At 38.7% G+C, this 14,984-nt stretch overlaps 1 protein-coding gene across 1 annotated transcript in view; it reads right to left on the bottom strand.

The window, feature by feature from the left end:
- LOC140463031 (somatomedin-B and thrombospondin type-1 domain-containing protein) overlaps nt 1-14,650 on the bottom strand; it is a 29,569-nt gene extending 14,919 nt beyond the window's left edge. The window contains exons 1-3 of the mRNA XM_072556639.1: nt 14,037-14,650; nt 5,858-6,052; nt 2,971-3,049 (exon numbers count right to left, since the gene is read on the bottom strand). Of these exons, the coding sequence (XP_072412740.1) occupies nt 2,971-3,049; nt 5,858-6,052; nt 14,037-14,259 (497 nt within the window). The 5' untranslated portion in view covers nt 14,260-14,650. The remainder of the gene's footprint in view (nt 1-2,970; nt 3,050-5,857; nt 6,053-14,036) is intronic.
- Between the last annotated feature and the right edge of the window lie 334 nt (nt 14,651-14,984).

Below are 14,984 nucleotides of genomic sequence, written 5' to 3'. Positions count from 1 at the left end.
GCTTTTCCATCAGTTATTACTCTTTCTCCAGTAAAGGTTGAATGTCCAAAAGGATTCCTGTTTTCAAAATAAAACAGTACCCCATACAGCAGTGATACCTAAACTATTTATCCCCAAGATGATCCCATCTTTACTGTTCAAAATTAACATGACTCCAAATGCCAACAAAATAAAAACAAAACATTGTGGTAACAGTCAAATTTCAATAATTAAAATTGTATACAATAGATCAATATATCATGCATCATGGTAACATGAAAATCTGTTTTTTATTCTACTTTTTAAAAATATGATTCCATGTCTTTGGAGGTTTCAGTCATGCTGTCCATATTCCCCAGTATTGGAAAACAGAATGAAGGTCCAATTGTATTTCCTTGCTGCATATGTGTCCTACAGGTTGCAGCACTGTAAAGGTGCAACCTTGTGATTGTCAGTAGGAAAACCCCACTAGACGCAACTGCAGGACCTGTACCTTCTTATTCAACGTTTGCAACCTACACAAGATGTTTATGAAGTCACATACACATGCACCCACCCACACGGCTCATTGCACTTCTCTGTCATCCCTTGGATAAAGATTGAGAAAGGAGCAGGGCAAAACAGAACAGGACACTGCCTGGGCCTAAGGACTGATGCAGAGCGAATTCTCAGAGAAGGAAGGGTTCACAATACATCTGCTGTTTTCGTGACCCCAATGAGGGTTGTGAACCAAAGCTTGGGAAGCAGCGCTAGAAGGTTTCCTGTAATCATAGTTGTATTGTTCAAGATTTGTGACAGAGTTTAAAGAATAGGTACCATGCATTTACAATATGGCCAATTTACTACTGTAAGGAATATGGTAAGTAATATGGGACACTGAATTAGTGGGGAGCATTTAGGATGAACATTTAAATGAAAAGAAGTGTTTGAGAAGGGCCAAAGAAATATATTGAAACAGAGGATGACAGGTTGCCCAAGAGTGAACAATCACAAACTAAAAACAGCAGAGAGGAAAGAAATCTGGAGAGGTTGCAGAGATGGTGCAAAGTCTTTGGAGAGATGTGAATACGGTATTAGTTTTAATATATTAGCAATGGGAAGACACTGTATGTCTGCAAGAAAAAAGCGGATGAAAAAGAAGGGCACATTGTGGGACAGGAATAAGCAGCCATTTTTGAGAAGTTGGAATTTATAGATGGTGGTCAAAGGATGGTCTGTGAGGACAGAATTAGAGTGATCAGATCTGAAGGTGATAAATAAATTGTTAAGATTTTCAGTTTGGAGGAACTAAGGTGAGCTGTGAATTTGAGATTTGTTGACTTGGTGGAGAGAATAAAGCGGTTGAAATGTGTTAGAAATCAGGGTGAAGCTCACCTTAGGATCAAATAACTCAAGATTCTGGACAGTCTTTCAGCCTTAGTAGTGTCAAAGTATGGAGCTAGATTTAAGAGTGTGGGAGTGGAGTTTGTGGTGATTTCCATGAAAGATGCCGAAGGAAGTTATGATTCATCCAAAACTTCACGATAGACAAGACACAGATTGGGTAGGAAATTCATTTATGTGGTTGAATGATAGAGCCCAGTATCTTCAACAAACATAGAAAGCTAATCACATTGGGCAAAGATCAATTCAGTTGTCAGTTTTAGTCAAAGAGGTTACAGGTTAAAGAATTAGGCTACAATGTTAGAGCCGTATCCTTCACACACAACTGAAAGCACAACTTTAAGGCCTTTAAGCACAACCTCCTACTTGATTAAAAGAATATATCAACTTACTCTTATACTTCAAATTCTAGTATTTGCAATATTATAAATCAGCGTGCACTCTGTCGATCTAATAACATACTTTCACATTCTGTTCACTTCAACAACAGTTTTGCATCATGAAATTAGTTTCAATATTTAATCACTTGTCTTACATAACTATGGCTGTCTAAGTAGAATTGCTTCTTTAACAATGGCCTTATCCTGCTCAGACATAAATTATAAAAGTTTGGAACATAAAAAGAATTATATTTAGAAGAGTTTGGCCAATGACTTGACCAATGTATATCATATAAATCCAACAGAATATCACTAAATCAGGATCAATGAATTGTCATTTAAGTCTATATAGCAATTTTATTTGTGCCTTTTAGGTTAGTCAGGAAAGCTATCATGAAGCAGTACTGTTTCTCCACAAAGGAACATTTGCATTTTAACAAATACTGGTTCTATGGCAATGCAAGGTTTAACTTGTACATTTTTACTTTTGTTCTAATTTGTAGCACACATTGCTATTATGCCATTAATTTCTATTATTCTTAATTCTCCTTTAGAAAATATTGGGGCAATTCCAATGTCACCATGTTCATAAAACATAATACATATAGGGAGTTTTGGTCAAAGAACAGAGCTAAAAGAGTAGCAATGATTGTCGAACCTCGATTCCCTTTTGAATGCAGGTCTCACTGGGAGAACAGGGTTACTGAATTTATTGCATTAAATTTGCATTTAGTGTGGAATTAATTGATGATAACTCAATAATTGCAGTTTACATATACTTCATTCAAAATAAGTGCACTTACTGTAAAGATTATACATTAGAGAATTCATACACATATTGCTTCATACAGGACATGTTTTAGTTCTGAGAATGTTATTTGAGGTAGTGAGCAGCTGAAGTTGGTAATGAAACATTTTTCCAATTCTCCAATCTACACCATGCACTCCTAGCAGGCTGAATACAACAAGGATTAGCCACTGGGCAGACATCCTTCCTTCCTTCCTTCCTGCTTTGAACTAACAGTTGCAAACGCATTTCATTTTGAACTCCTTTGACAACCAGAATATGAATGCTTCCATTTATATAATGATGATCCAACTAGATTTGATTGAGAAAACACTTTTATTAATATGTCTCTTTTTATTGTTTTAGATCTAAAGTGTAATAATGCATAACTAAATCCATTTCAACACACTGTGGCAGATATATTTGTGACTTTTTACTTACGCTGGTGCCTCAGATTCAATGAATACATCTCGTTTTCTCCTGGCTTTTCCATATCCCCCTGTGGTAATCAAGGCAGGGACTGTACAAATTAAAATACAAAGATGTAAATCATGAGTGACAACGCTAGGCAGATGTCCAGCAAGACTACAAACAAAGGTTTGTACAACCTAGCAACACACACAAAGATTACCAGTGATGAAAAATTAAATGTATATCATGAATGATATTAGAAGTGCATTATTCATCAACTTTCTATTTATTTATATGGTCAAATATGAATGCACTTAGCATTGTAAAGGATGCAAATTTCCCCATGCGATTTTTCTTACTATTAGGTGGCAAAGTACATCATGATTTAACTAAAATTCTTGACTTGTGATACAATATTCATATAAATAAAAATCCTACAGTGAGAGGAAAGTATCAATGAAAATGCTCCTTGGTAAATACTATAATGCTATAATGGATTCAATACGTAAGTTGTTATATTTTTGTTATTTTTCATGTAGAAAATCTCATGCCACTGCTCATTGCAACTTGAAACATACACTGTTTCATAAGGATGGTAATCCAAAAGAATAGGGATATATATATATTAAGCTTTATAAGATAAATGCCAGACAGAGTAAACATGATGTATAAATCAGCAAAGGTCAGTTGTGCCTCTGGGCACACTTCACTGAAAAGTGCACATAGCTGGCTTCACAATCAGACAAGGCAAATCAGATGTGTCAGATCTATACATGGATCTAATTCACAAACCATACAAGGGCATGGATTTAGGTTTATCAGAGATTTATGGTTAAGTGCACTTTTGCTGTAAGGACATGAGACAAAGGTCTGAATTGTATCAGGATGTTCATGGCCCAGTTTTTACACTGAGTGCTGGAACATCAGCATTAGTTGTTCATTATACTTGCACTTTCCCACAGACTTCCCGTGGGCTTCTGTGCTGGCTTTTAGAATGGAAAATGGGTCACTGGACCCAAAACATTAACTCTGTTTTCTCTCCACGGATGTTGCCAGACCTACTGAGTTTTTTTTCAGCAACTTCTGATTTTGTTTTTGATTTCCAGCATCCACAGTTCTTTGGTGTTTTTGTTTAGAGAAATTGTTGTGCAGGTTAAAATGTGATGCCTGAAGAGCAATGGATCCCCAAGAATTTTTCATCTAAGCATGTAGAAATGTTTGGTTCATAGTGGGCTGGATTTTGTATCATACAAGTTGTATCATATGATAAAATGTGAGGTTAGCCATTTTGGCAGGAAGAATAGGAAAACAAAATGTTCTTTAAAAGATGAAAAAGTACAATCTGTGAGACAAATGTATCTGGATGTCCTTGCAAATGATTCATGAACATTTAGCATGCAGATACTCATCACTGTACAGGGCATGGTGAGACAATAACTTAGGTACTATGTACTGTTTTCATCCATTGACTTAGGGAGAGACATACTTCGAATATAAACACGTCCATAAGGTTCACTAAGCTGAATTCTGGGATGAAGGGGGATTGTCTTATGTGGAAAGGTTAAGCAGGTCTTTGGACTTCAGAAGCTGATAGCTGATATTATTGAGACACATTAAGATTCTGAAGCAGCCTGACAGGGTAAATGCTGATATGGATATTTTTCTCCCCCTCATGGGGGAGTTTAGAACTGGAAGCATAGTTTCAAAAGAAGGAGTCTCAAATTTAAGACAGAGATCAGGAGGAGTTTTTTTTTCTCAGAATGGTGTCAATCTTTGGGCTTCTCTTCTATGGATAGCAGTGGAGATTGTGTCATTGAATACATTCACGGCTATATTGGTCAGGTTTTTTGTTCACTAGGTTCAAAGATTGTTATCTTTCATGCTTTTGATGTGAAAGTTAATTTTTGTTTTTCAAAGATGAAAGAACTATCTACAGACTCATTCCCCTCTCTTCCACATGCTCACCATAAAACAGTAACCCAGAGTGAAGTAATTCCACAGAGACTGGTATCCCACCACAAAGTCAGACGTTATTTACACATGGAGTGTCCTTGACACTGATCCAGCTCCCTCAGGGGCAGCTCTACAGAACCTCTGACACTGACCAATCAGTGGACTCATTGTGATTCCCAATCTATGTATAGGATGCTATGTGGACCCAAATCAAGCACACTGGAAACCGCTTGAAAGTATTGTGTATGTACAAGTCAACCCTTAAATGTTCGCATGAAAGATTATCTCAAAAATTTAACTTTTGCATGCTATATACACACACAAATAAAGCTTAAACATTACACTTTCTGCTACGATTTGGTTGGCTCTGTAGGGACTTGCTTGTTCTCAACATATTTACTGTAGACACTGGACAGTCTGAAAATCAGAAGGTTCTGAGCATGTATGTCGTGCAAAATAGATATGAACAGTCTAAACTTACAAATTACATTTACTTCTAATCTTAGACCAATGGTGAGTAACCACTATCTTGAAATTAAGCCTCCTACAATTAATTTTGCCTCCTGCTCTGGGTTGAAACTTATTCATGTTTACAACCTTGCTAATTTTCTTCAAAAATGAATCCTAAAATTGACATAATAATTGTCTGTTAACTTATTTGATTAAATTCTGATACACAAATTGTGTCTTAAGTGAACTTTTCAGTAAAAATATTTTTCAATACAAATAGAAACTCTTACCTTACTCACATAGTGCAAATGTATTTGGATACATTAAACATCACATCACAAAATCATAAAAGGTTCACTCAGTCAAAGTTAATTATCCTCAGTCCAAAGGGCTAAGTCCCTTTAGTTAAATAAGCATTCAGCTATCGCTGAAAGTTAAGTGTTTACAGTGTCAATATTCTTCACTTATGAACAGTAGTGTAAACAGATCCCACCAATAAATTTAATTTACTTACCCAAGGATTGCCTGCACATTGTATCCTCATCACTATGATATTCCACACAGCCTGCCCTTTCTTCCAAGGGAGGACATGGCTTTCCACCATTTCGTGGCTCTTGTGTGATGTATCGTTGACGAACACGGTAAGTATTTTTGCATTGTTCAGCACAGCCACTCCAGAAACTCCATTCAGTCACTTTGCAAGAAACAGCTAATAAATCAAGAGAAAGATTAATACCACATACTACACATGTCGGAAAGATTCAAGCACTTCTTTTAAAATAACCCAAAGCATAGCATCCCAATCATTTTCATCTTGGAAGTTAATTTGTTTTGGTGCTTTGCATTCATACTAGGGCATGCACTCAGAGCCATTGAGAATATTCGAGTACATCGCTTTTGGAGATTACGCCACCTGCTTGAAACTGGGAAATGGATACTAATTAGCTATAGTCAGCATGGATGTATAAAAGGGAAATCATTCTCAGTGAATCTAGTGGAATTCTTTGATGATGTTACTCGTAGAATTGATAAGGGAGAGCAGTAAATGTGGTTTATTTTGACTTTCAAAAGGCTTTCCACATAGAGGATTAGTGTAAAATTAAAGCACATGGGATTGAGGTGGTGTATTAAAATTGACAGAAAACTTGCTAGCAGACAGGAAAAGAAGAGCAGAAATAAACTGGTCTTTTTCCCAATGGCAGGCTAGTGGGATACCGCAGGGATCAGTGCTAGAACCCCAGCTATTCACAATATATAATAATGAATTAGATAAGAAAACTAAATGTGATATCTCCAAATTTATACATGACACAAAGTTGGGTGGGTGAGTGAATTGTGAGAAGGATGCAAAAGATGCTTCAGTATGATTTGGACAAGTTGAACACGAGGGCAAATGCATGGTAGATGCAATATAATGTTGATAAATGTGAGGTTATCAACTTTGGGAGCAAAACAGGAAGATGGATTGTTATCTGAATGGCTATAAATTGAGAGGAGAAATGTGCAGTAAGACCTGAGTGGCTTCATATTGTCACTGAAGATATACATGCAGGTGCAGGAGGCAGTCAAGGAGGCAATGTAGTGTGTTAGCCTTTGTAGTGAAAGGATTGGAGCACAGGAGCAGGCATGTCTTGCTGAATTATACAAGGCTTTGCTGAGACTGCACCTAGAATATTGTGTGCAGTTTAGTATTCTTATATTGAGGAAGAATGTTCTTGCTGTAGAAAAAGTACAGTGAAGATGAATCAGACTGATTTCTGGGATGGCAGAGCTGACATATGAGGAGAGGCTGAATTGGTTAGAATTATATCTGCTAGAGTCCAGAAGAATGAGGAAGGATCTTGTAGAAAACTATAAACTTCTAATAGGACTACACAGGATGGATGTAGGAAGGATGTTCCCAACGATGGGAGAGTCCAGAACCAGGTGTCACAGTCTAAGGATACGGGTTAAACCATTTAGTACTGAGCTGAGGAGAAATTACTATACTCAGAGAGCGGTGAGCTTTTGGAATTTGTTAGCACAGAAAGCAATCAAGGCGAAAACATTGTATGATTGCAAGAAAAGAGTTGGATATAGCACTTGGGTTAAAAGGATCAAAGGAGATGGGAGAAGTTGGATGATCAGCCATTCCTAATAAATTGGTGGAGCAGGCTGGAAGGGCTGAAAGGCCTACTCCTGCTCCTCTTTTTTATTCTTCTATGAAAACTTGCAAAATCATTCTGAATGTATCAAAATATGAACATTTCAAATTCCATTGGTTGAAAGCAACTCTTTGTCCAATATTCACATTAGAAAAATAACAAATGTGGAAATGCTTAAATTTCTGCATTAGCTAAAGTGAAACCATGGGTTTTACCTCAATGCAAGTGTAAACTGTAGCTGATACAAAAATGGGGAAGCAATGCATCAGGAGGTTACAGAATCTGTAAATAGATAGATAGATTAAGGAAGTGGGCAAAGATTTGGGAGTTAAGAGTATAACATGGGAAAATGTGAGCTTATCCATATTGGCAAGAAGAATAGGAAAGTATTATTGAAATGGAGAGACACTGCAAAGTGCTGCAGTACAGATTGAACTGGGCATCCTGATCCATGAATTAAAGACAAAAATGCAGGTATAACAAGCAATTAGGAAGGCAAATGTAATGTTGGAATTTATTGCAAGGCAGATGAAGTATAAGATTAGATAATCTTGCCACATCTTTACAGGGCACTGGTGAGATCTAGTTTTGGTCACAGTACTTAAGGAGCGATATTCTTGCACTGGATGTAATTTAGAGAAGATTCAAGGGGCAGATTCCAGGAATGAAGACATGGTTTTGTGAAGTAAGGTTGAGTAGGTTGTGCTTATATTTGTTAGACCGTAGAAGAAAGAGAAATAGAGTCATAGAGATGTATAGCATGGAAACAGACCCTTCGGTCCAACTCGTCCATGTCAACCAGATATCCTAAATAAATCTAATCCCATTTGCCAGCACTTAGTTCAAATCCCTCTAAACCCTTCCTACTCATATACCCATCCAATTGCCTTTTAAATGTTGTAATTGTACCAGCCTCCACCACTTCTTCTGCAGCTCATTCCATACAAACACCACCCTTTGCATGAAAAGGTTGCCCCTTAGGTCCCTTTTAAAGTCTTCCCTGATCTATTTGAAACTTAATTTCGAAGGGCGATTGAGAGGTAGATGCAGTGAGGATGCTTCCTTTCAAGGGATCATCCAGAAATCGGGGGGATCAATGTTCAGCACTATTTATGACTTCTCAGATACTAAAGTTCATGTTAATATGCAGCAAGACCTCGACAAAATCTAGGCTTTTGGTGAAAAGTGGCAAGTAACATTTGTGCCACACAGGTATCAAGTAATGACTTTCTTCAACAAGACAAAATCTCATCATTGCCGTTGATATAATGCCAATAGCTTTACCATATCTGAATTCCCACTATCAATAACCTGTGGGTTACCATTGACCAGAAATGACTGGACCAATCACGTAAATACAGAGACTACAAGAGCAGATCACGGGCTCAGAATGGTAGCTCATTCTTTGTCTCCCCAATGCCTGTCCACCATATACAAGATACAAGTCAGGAGTGTGAAAGAATTCCCTCCATTTGGCTAGATGGATGCACTTCAAACAACATTCAAAAGCCTTGACACCGTTTAGAATGAAGGGATTTATTTGATTGGCACCCCACTCACCACCTTCAGCATTCATTCCTTTCACCACTCACACATGTTGGTAGTACATCCCATCCACAAGATATGCTGCAGTAACATATCACAGCTCCTCTGACAGAACCTCCCAAATCCAAAACTTCCACCATCTAGGAGAACAAGGACACAACTGCGTGGGAACACCACCTTTATTCAGGTCATGCACTATCCTGACTTGGAATTATTTCACTGCTTCTTCACTGTCATTGTGTCAAAGTCCTTGAACTCCCTTCCTAAAAGCATTATGGGTGTCCTTATACTCCAAGGACTCAGTGATTCAAGAGGACAGCCAATTTCTCCAGGGCAATTAAAGATGGACAATAAATGCTGGCCTGGCCACATCTCATAAACCAATTACAAACCAGTTTAAAATAAGGAGTCTTACAATAAGGATGGCGATATAAAGAATTATTTCCATCACTCATAGGTTATTATTCTTTGACATTCTATTTCACAGACAGCATAGAGAATGGGTCATGGAATATATTCAAGACTGAGTTAAACAGATTATTGATTGACAGTGAAGTTGAGGGTGCTGGCAACAGGTATGAGTGTGGAGTTAAGGCTACCATCAGATCAGCCACATCAATATAGAATGGCAGAACAGGCACTTAGGACTGAATAATGTACTCATGCTCCTATTTTGTATAATTCTTTAATCTTCTACTCAGTTATTACTAATCTCCCCACTCAGTCAAAATGTTGCAACATTTCAGGACATAAATCCAAAACATTAATACTCAAATGTAGTATCTTCAGTTCTGCCAACCTAAGTCAGTAGAAAAGCATATGAATGTCTTGGGTTTTTACATTGGGGAACAGAAAATAACAGCAGAGATCATGTTAGAACTTCAACAATCATTGGCTGAGCCTCAGCTTGACTACTAAGGGCAGTTCTCACCATCACACTTCTGAAAATTTTGACATCTCTCATGTTATGACCGGACCACGGATAAGGTTCTACAAGTTATTATACTTCCAGACGGGATACTAGAAGTTGTCAAGTGCCCAGGTGAAAAGTGTTTAAGTGTCTCCTCTTTTTTATTCATTATCTCCCTTGGTCATTGGCAACAAGATTAATTTACAAAGGATTCTACCTCCTCTCATGGATACCTTTCTCCCAGATCAAATTAATTTATGGTTTAAAAGGAATCAATTTAAACAGCTATTTTTGAGTTGACAAAAGAGTGAGTCCATCAGCTACTGAACTCACGAAGAAGGAAGAATGCAATAAACACATACACATTGATTAAAAATAAGAGTTGATTCCAAAAGAAAAGGCATCTGGATGGATATATGAATAAGAAGGGTTTAGAGGGATATGGGTCAAGTACTGTCAAATGTGACTAGATTAATTTAGGACACCTTTCGGCATGGATGAGTTGTAATTAAGGATCTGATTCCCTGTTCTATAACTCTATGATTCTTTGACTCTAAATAAAAGTTCACAGAATCACAGAAGTGTTACAGTGCTGAAGGAGGCTATTCGGCCCAATCTGCCCACACGAGCCCATGAAAAGACCATCATTATCTAGTACCAATTGTTATGGACTAGGCCAGACTACTCAAGACATTCTTAAGCAGGCAGCCCAGACCATAACTTTGGAATTTGTTTCAGTAAGTGTACAGTGAAAATTACTCAGAGTAATTTAGCAAGGTTCACTACCAGCTTTTAAAACAGACAAAAATTTATTCACAAAATTACACAATGAAACACAAAGAACAGAATAAACACCCCTACAGAACTCAGTCGATCCAAACTAGACTTAATTATGCTGTCCCGAAAACATACAACAGTCCCAATAAGCAAACCCTCTTTAAGACACAGTACAAAGGGAACAAATGCTTATAGGTTGAAGTTAGAAGGGCAGAAAGAGAGAGAGCCTGTTCACACAGTCCACTGTGGAACTCCCAACTAGTCCTGGACTGAACTTTTCAGCTAGAGAGCTGACCACTCCCCTTTCATTATACAGGTCACTTCTAAAACATGACTGAAGTTTCCTCCGTTTACATTGAAACAATACCCTTTAATCTCTGTACCAAACCAGTCTAACTGGAACCAGGAGTGGCTTACAACCTCTCCGAAAAAATCCAAGGACACAGTAGCCTTGAAAAAAAGGAACAGCTTTTAGTAAAAAGGGACCAGCTTTGTGATAAAATTTCCTGCTTTTCCCCATACCCATGTGCATTGTTTTTATCCAAAATGCCTTCTTGAATGCCTCAATTGAACCAGCCTCCACTTCATTTTCAGGCATTGCTTTCCATACCCTAATTATTCGCTATGTGAAAATCTTTAATCCCCTTTACTGTCTTACTTCATTTGCAGATCATTTTAAACCTATGCCCTCTTGTTCTTGTTCCTTTCAGTTAAATGGGAACAGATAAAAGATAGAGACCAATTTGTAGAGTTTATTCATGATGAATAGAAAATCAAATGTTATGGCCATTACAGTCGATATTACTGGTAGCATTGCCATTGACAGTGAACAGTTGATTTAGAGATTCTTTGCTTGGTAGGTTGATTGAAATTCCTTTATTCTGGCTCTTTTTGATGAAAGCTGGCTGGAAGCATGCAGAGTGAGAAAAATGTTTTTTCTTTAAATGAAGTGCAGAAGTGTTTTGATGATTGGTCTCATAACTGTGACTTTCACAGCACACTGGTTCATATGGAAGGATGTCAAACCAGCAAGACACCCAAATCAAGATTGAAGCTCACTTTTAATCCCTGTCCCTGTTTATTCTTAAAGGGGGAAACACAACTATGCCCAGATGGCTATGTTTTTTATCAGCATGTTCATAATCTGAGATATATACAAGGATTACAGTTCAGTTTGTAGTGTACTTCTCCCATTGAAGCCTCTTTGACATCTGAAGGTGTGACATTCCAGAACTTCTGTCCAGCTAGCCACTGAATTTACATCTGCAGTCATTTTGGCCTGTACTAGTCCTCATGTGAAAAAGACATATTAGAATTTCATAGTTTGTTATGTCCGTAGGTGATACAGTGTTATGATTGGTAGTCATGACGTTAAGAAAAGTGCAGAGGAAATTTATTGCAATGATGCCAGAGATGAAGGGCCTGAGTTATGAGGAGGGGTTGAAAAAGCTCCAATTGTTCTCCTTAACACAGAGCAAGTTAACAAATGACCAAACAAAGGTTTACAGATGATAAGAGATTTTGATAGAGAGAAATAATATTTCCTCTGGCAAGTGATCAATTGGTAGAGGTCATAGGTACCAAATCATTGGTTAAAATCTCCAGAGGGCAAATGAGGACAATTGTTCCACTCAGAGATAGAATATTCTGCCTGAAGTTGGGGTGGAAACTGGTTGTAAAGATAAGTATCAAAGTGGGGGGAGGGTTGAGCAGATATTTCAGCCTGACGAGCTTGCAGAGCTGTATGTAATAATCAGGTATGTGGGTCTAAGTACAACTACCTTTTCAATAAGACAGGACAGGAATAGTGCCCTGCTTAGTCACCTTCTGTGCTGTATTATTTCATGAATATAATGACTGCCTTCTCACGTACTCAGGTCTGCAGCAATCCCTTCCATTATTAACAGAGATGCAAAATGTTCAGTTACTCCTCAGCCTTCAGGTGGAGATCTCTTTTTAGTCATTTTTGGCCTTATCTTTTCTTTAACTATATGCTTCTTAAAAGCTGAGTTTGACAGCTGCTAATCTGTTATTTTGCTGTTGACCCTCTTATTCTTTATGTTTTTATATTGATCTCCATATTTTCTATATACAGTTTCTGATCCCTTCTTTTCATTTTTCCCTATTCTGAAATACTTTTAAGGTATCAACTAATTACTTCTAACATCAATGAAAGAGGATCTGCACTGAACAAAATGGATATTATACTTGCATTTCCAACAGGGCTGCTAATTAGTATTATTTCTCATAGCAATATTGTGATTAACTTACCAGTCATGCTGCCCTCAGTTACCTGAATCCGTTTGCCAGATAAGTTTAAATGATTTCATCGTATTTATCTTTGGCTGAGTAATGAACAGGGCGATTCTTTCTTGTATGTTGGCACCTGTCCCCATGTGACTTGCTAAATAACTAATACATTCCACCCCAACCCAACAGCAAAACCAAACAACTGACACAAATTGTGGTCTTTCCACAATTAGTCCCAGTTCTATGTTCAAAGATTCCTGATGAAGGACTTATGCACGAAACGTCGATTCTCCTGCTTGGAGATGCTGTCTGACCTGCTGTGCTTTTCCAGCACCACACTCTCGACTAAGTTCAAATACTAAAATTGCATTTGAGATTAGTTTGGCTGACGTAAAGCATAACACGGAACAAGGAACTGCGGATGCTGAAAATCTGAAACAAAAACAAATTGCTGGAGAAGCTCAGCAGGTCTGGCAGCGTCGTGGAGAGAAAGCAAAGTTAACGTTTGAGACGCTGCCACGCTTCTCCGCCAATATCTGGTTCTGTGACAAAGATAAACGTTTTATCCCATCAGGTTATGGATTGACTGACAATTTATAGTTTGCTGGCTGTTCACTTACCGCCTCCCCCTTCCTCTGAACCGAGGTTCCCCTTTTAGGGACATCAATCTGCCAGGCGCTTTCTGCTTCTTTCCTCGGAGTGGGAAAATGTTTTGGGGGGTATCTTTAATATTGCGACGCTCTGATTAACGTTGGCATACAATGTGGGCATCTTTTTCACTGGCATTTCTGGTGAATTCAGGTGACCTATTGGGTCCAGTATATTCCCTATCACCTGCCACTATTTTGATAAACATCGCTAAGTTTCTCAACCCACAGTCTAGCCCCACTGCAACCGTCTCTATTTGTGACTAGTTATTTACTGCTTAGACTGGCGCCGATCTGATGATTTGGTTTAAGGTGTGGGGACGGATTTCTCACCCAGTCGAAACAGAACACGCAGCAACAGCCCAGATTCCGTTTTTCAAAGAGAAAGCAGGTGTTTTAAGTAGAGAGGAGCCCGCTTACCTGGGCAGGCGAGTTGGTAATCATGGCAGCAATCCAGGGTGTGCGTACAAGCCTGGTCACAGTAACAGGTTCCGTGGGAGCGGTCGGGGCGCCAGCCAGTGCTGTGACATGCAGCTTCTCTCCCGTTACAACACCGGCCCAGCTGCAAACAACCACCTTCAGCAGCCGCTTCCAACAAAACCAGCCCCAATGCAACAACCCACAACACGCTTCTCAACTCCATTTCACCCGATCCAGACCATCAGTGGGTCTCTCCTGGTACTTTCTGGTTTGAAATGGTTTCCCAGCCTCTCCCTCCCTCCCGCCCCCTTTCCAGTCTCAGGCGGTCAGACTCCCTGCTCAAACCTCAGCAGTAAATCGGCGGCGGGGACATTGTCAACCACACGGCCGCTTTCATTTCCCAATCGGTTTCAGCCTCCCCTGACCTTTACCCTCCACTTTGGTGCCATCAATCTGCCGTATTACAGAGTGAAACCGACACAATCTCAACAAACATGGGCTGCTCACTGATGAGTTATTACTCCTCTCATTGTGATTGGGAGAAAATCCTTCCCAATTCAATCCGAGCCAGGCTGAGGTAACGGCCGTCGATCTTGGGGAAATGAAAACAAAGTTGAAGGAAGCTCAAATGGTTCGCGGTCGTTCAGGATTCAGTTAGATCCGCGAGTTTCGTGGGAGACGATTTACTTTGTACACCAGAAATAGTTAAACATTTTTCTTTTAAAAAGCACATTATTCATTGACCCTTGGCTCTAAGACCTTGGAACTTTGCCATCCACTTTGTGTTTTTGTTTTGAAAATTAGATCTTTCTTAATGAGTCTGAAACGTTTGAGATTCCGCTGTCAATCCAGCCGGAATTTCCAGCGATTTAAGGTCATACCTGTCTGATGGTATTAATACTGAATTCGCATATCAGAGACCCCGAGACTTCATTCTACTTAATCCCC

The sequence above is a fragment of the Chiloscyllium punctatum genome, chromosome 37, assembly GCF_047496795.1.
Source record: "Chiloscyllium punctatum isolate Juve2018m chromosome 37, sChiPun1.3, whole genome shotgun sequence".
NCBI classification, from domain to species: Eukaryota; Metazoa; Chordata; class Chondrichthyes; order Orectolobiformes; family Hemiscylliidae; genus Chiloscyllium; species Chiloscyllium punctatum.
This window is presented reverse-complemented; position numbering and strand designations above follow the sequence as displayed.